This window comes from Vicia villosa, linkage group LG6 (genome assembly GCF_029867415.1).
Source record: "Vicia villosa cultivar HV-30 ecotype Madison, WI linkage group LG6, Vvil1.0, whole genome shotgun sequence".
NCBI lineage: Eukaryota > Viridiplantae > Streptophyta > Magnoliopsida > Fabales > Fabaceae > Vicia > Vicia villosa.
Window position 1 is genome coordinate 103,559,372 of NC_081185.1, and position 3,317 is coordinate 103,562,688.

General features: G+C 38.6%; 1 protein-coding gene across 1 annotated transcript; it reads left to right on the forward strand.

Moving 5' to 3' along the window:
• The first annotated feature begins 244 nt into the window (after positions 1 to 244).
• LOC131614258 (replication protein A 70 kDa DNA-binding subunit B-like) lies at positions 245 to 2,676 on the forward strand. Its single transcript, XM_058885871.1, has 9 exons — positions 245 to 583; positions 898 to 1,165; positions 1,252 to 1,342; positions 1,423 to 1,550; positions 1,630 to 1,720; positions 1,800 to 1,962; positions 2,050 to 2,207; positions 2,361 to 2,418; positions 2,506 to 2,676. The coding sequence occupies exons 1-9, from the start codon at positions 446 to 448 to the stop codon at positions 2,674 to 2,676; spliced, it is 1,266 nt and encodes a 421-aa protein (XP_058741854.1). The 5' UTR covers positions 245 to 445.
• Positions 2,677 to 3,317: the final 641 nt, after the last annotated feature.

Sequence of the window (3,317 nt, forward strand, 5' to 3'; positions counted from 1 at the left end):
CCATATTCTATCCATTTTTAAGTAAATTTTGTTTATTATACTAGTACATAGTATTTTTTTATCTGTGTGATATGAATGGGCATCTACAATATAAGAAAGTTTGATGTTCTGGAAAGTACCAGAATGCCCCTTTGCTTATATGTTGCGCCACGTGGATGTTGTCTTTGCAATCCTTGCTCTGTCTACTCTTTCTATGCTACCTTCCACTAACTCATCTTTCTTGCAAGGCAAAGCCGTTTCGTTTTTAATCTTTCTTGGAAACCCAAAGTTACTGTTTGCTTTACTCAACCTGTCTTATCATTGCAGCCTACTCTTTCCCATGCCTCTCCAATGTTAGTCTGTCTATTACCTTCTACTTCCGCTTTCCTCCCTCCTCATTTCTCACCAAACTGCCATTCATCTTCATATTTCCATTTTCCTTTTTTATTTTAAGCTTCTGTTCAGCATGGCTCGACCGATGGAGAAAGTTGTGGACATCAACGACTCCAAGGAACTATGGAAGGTGGCGGTTAGAGTTGTCCATAAATGGAAGGTAGTCTCCAACAACAAGGAGCACTATGAGATGATCTTTCAAGACAAAGAGGTTAGCTTTGATCGCTACTGTTGACGGTTTCCATTTTTGGTTCAAAAAGCTTTCCATCTAGCATGTTTATTTTCTGTTTTTACATATGGTATTGTTTGTGTTATTTGTTTCAAATCTGTTTGTGGTTGGATAAAGATGTTTGTTCATTTCTTTTTGTTAACCCCACCTTCATTTTCTTACATTGAGCCCTAATATGTTGTTTCATGTGTTAGAAAGTTTGTTATCCATATGTACCGTCTTCATCGGGTTTTTTATGTTTATCAGTACATGTGTTATGAATGTTTAACATGTGTTGGTTATTTTATATTTGTCAGGGGTCTGACATTCACGTAGTTGTTCCAAATACGTGCATGGCCGCTTACAATGACAAGTTTGAGGTGGACAACACATACACTGTCTCCAACTTTGCAGTGCCGCCAAATAACTTGGTTTTTAAACCAAGCACTCACAAGTTCTTGGTGAAGTTCACGGGAGGAACTTCTGTGAATGATGTCAACAAACACGACATACCCCCCATGCAACGCGCCTTCACCAGTTTCCCTGATATTATGATCGGCAAGTTTAAGAAGGATGTCTTGATCGGTAATGTTACATGTCGTGTTTTTTATACTTTTACTTTTATAATGTTGTTCATTGTCTTATGTTTATCATTTTTCTTATTCTCTTAGACGTTATTGGCGTGATCGATGCTATTGGATATCAACAAACTCAAAGTGGTGGGGAAACAATGCAGGTCAATTTTGTACTCAGGGATGCAACGTATGTCGTCTATGTTATTTCCTGATGTTTTATACATATCTAAGTCATGTATTCTAACCATTATATTGTCATCTTCCCAGCAACAACACAATGAACTGCACCCTCTGGGAGGACTATGCCAAACAGTTTTTCAAGTTTCACGAGAAAAATCCAACAACCTCTGGACCAACTGTGATTTTGCTTAGCTATGCAAAAGTTAAGGAACAGGGTATGATGTTTAGTTGTATTATTTATTTTAGAGTCTGTGATGTTTTGCCAATATTTTAACACATTCATTTTTTATGTAGGCCAATACCCACTATCCGTTACAAATACATTCCATGTTACAAAACTCCAGATCAATCCAGATTTGCCTTCTGTTAAAGACTTCGTAAATGGGTATCTTCCATGTCAGTTATGTGTTCCATTCATTATTTGGGATGGTTGCTAATATGTTTTATCTTATATCCTCATACAGTTTCTCAAAGGAGGATTTGCGTACCGTTTCAAGCCAGCTCAACTCACACTCTCAGCAATACTCGCGCAGCTCGAATTCTGAGAATGGTAGACAGAGTGACACTCAAAAACTGCTTAATATGGTTGTTACTCTGCCTCTGAGTCAACTTAAACAACTGCGCGAGGTATATTTGCTGAATGTGATAGTATTAAAGTTGGGACACGGGAGAACCATGTGATATTTTATCGATCATGTTTATGTGTTCTTGGAGGACACTTTCTGTGCTACTGTTGCAAAGACAAGGAAACTCATTGCTTCTTCCTATGGATGGTACTACCGGTGCTGCCATGCATGCACCAAAGCTGCACGCGGTGATAAAACTCCATACGAATGTGATAATCACCATTTGACTGGGACTGAAATATATAAGTATGGATGTTTTAGTACGTTTTTATTTGAACTATAAAGGCTCTGGCTGATTTTATGGTTTTTTGACATGTATTTGTTATCAAAAAACGGGTATAAGATCGAAGTTGAAGGATTCCATCTGGACACGTCCTGCAGATTTATTTTTTGGGACAGGGAATGCCAACAAATCTTAGGTATTTCAGCTGCTCAAATGCGCGACACAATGATACATGTTCTTCATCGTATCCAACTTTTTATATCATAGATTAAACCTACTGTTTTAATGTATTGTCCTTAACATGGTCGTTTTCTGTTATAGGCTGGTATTACAGATCCTTTGGATTTTCCCTTAAAGCTTGATGCCATGTTGGACTTGGATCTGGCTTTAAGAGTTAGATGGCAGCCCAGTTGGGACAGCTGCTCTGTTATTAGGTTTATAGATGACAAACTGTTTGTTAAACAATTCGGTGCTCCTTGGGAGCCTAGGTAGGTAACACTTAACCAATAAAAGAAAGCATGTTTGTTTTAAATCCTCTTCCTCTTATGCTGATTGTATTTCTCTCTATAAGGCTAACGTCGCGGTTTCTGAACCGTCCGGTACTGAATTTTTCGGAACAAAGCTGGCAGTCCAGGTCATCTAATGACTAATTGTCGCGGGGAAAAATCATATCCTTTTTTCGGGATGAGACACCTGATGCCTTCTTTGGGCTCGAGTGCTCAAAAAATGATTTTTCTTTTGTACCGACCAAACTTTTTATTGTTTCCAAAGTAGGAAAAGGAAAAAAGCTGCAATAACCTAAAAAGTGGGGGAGAGATCTTTTGGTAAGAGGGTTGGTTATACGAAGGGAAGGTATTAGCACCCAACGTATCTATAGTACTCTATAGGTTTCTTTGCTATGTTTTTCATTCCATGTTATTGAGAGGTTCTTGTGAAATAGGTGGGACCTATGGTGTTTGTTTGATTATGCTCGCAAAGATCATCGCGATCCTCTGCAAACATATCCCTTAGAGGGAATCAGAGCATTTGTAGCTCGGGGTCTACGGGTGCTAAGGTTTGAATGGTTTTTTTGTTTTGTTTTGCTCGCCAAGGATACGACCTTGTGCCTACGTATTCTCAAAGGGATGTTGAGA

Excerpts from the sequence above, each read along its gene's own strand:
- LOC131614258 (XM_058885871.1), top strand. The coding sequence starts at position 446 with ATGGCTCGACCGATGGAGAAAGTTGTGGACATCAACGACTCCAAGGAA. Across the intron at positions 1,721-1,799 it reads GTTAAAGACTTCGTAAATGG|TTTCTCAAAGGAGGATTTGC; the intron begins GTATCTTCCATG and ends ATCCTCATACAG. Across the intron at positions 2,419-2,505 it reads TGCGCGACACAATGATACAT|GCTGGTATTACAGATCCTTT; the intron begins GTTCTTCATCGT and ends TTTCTGTTATAG.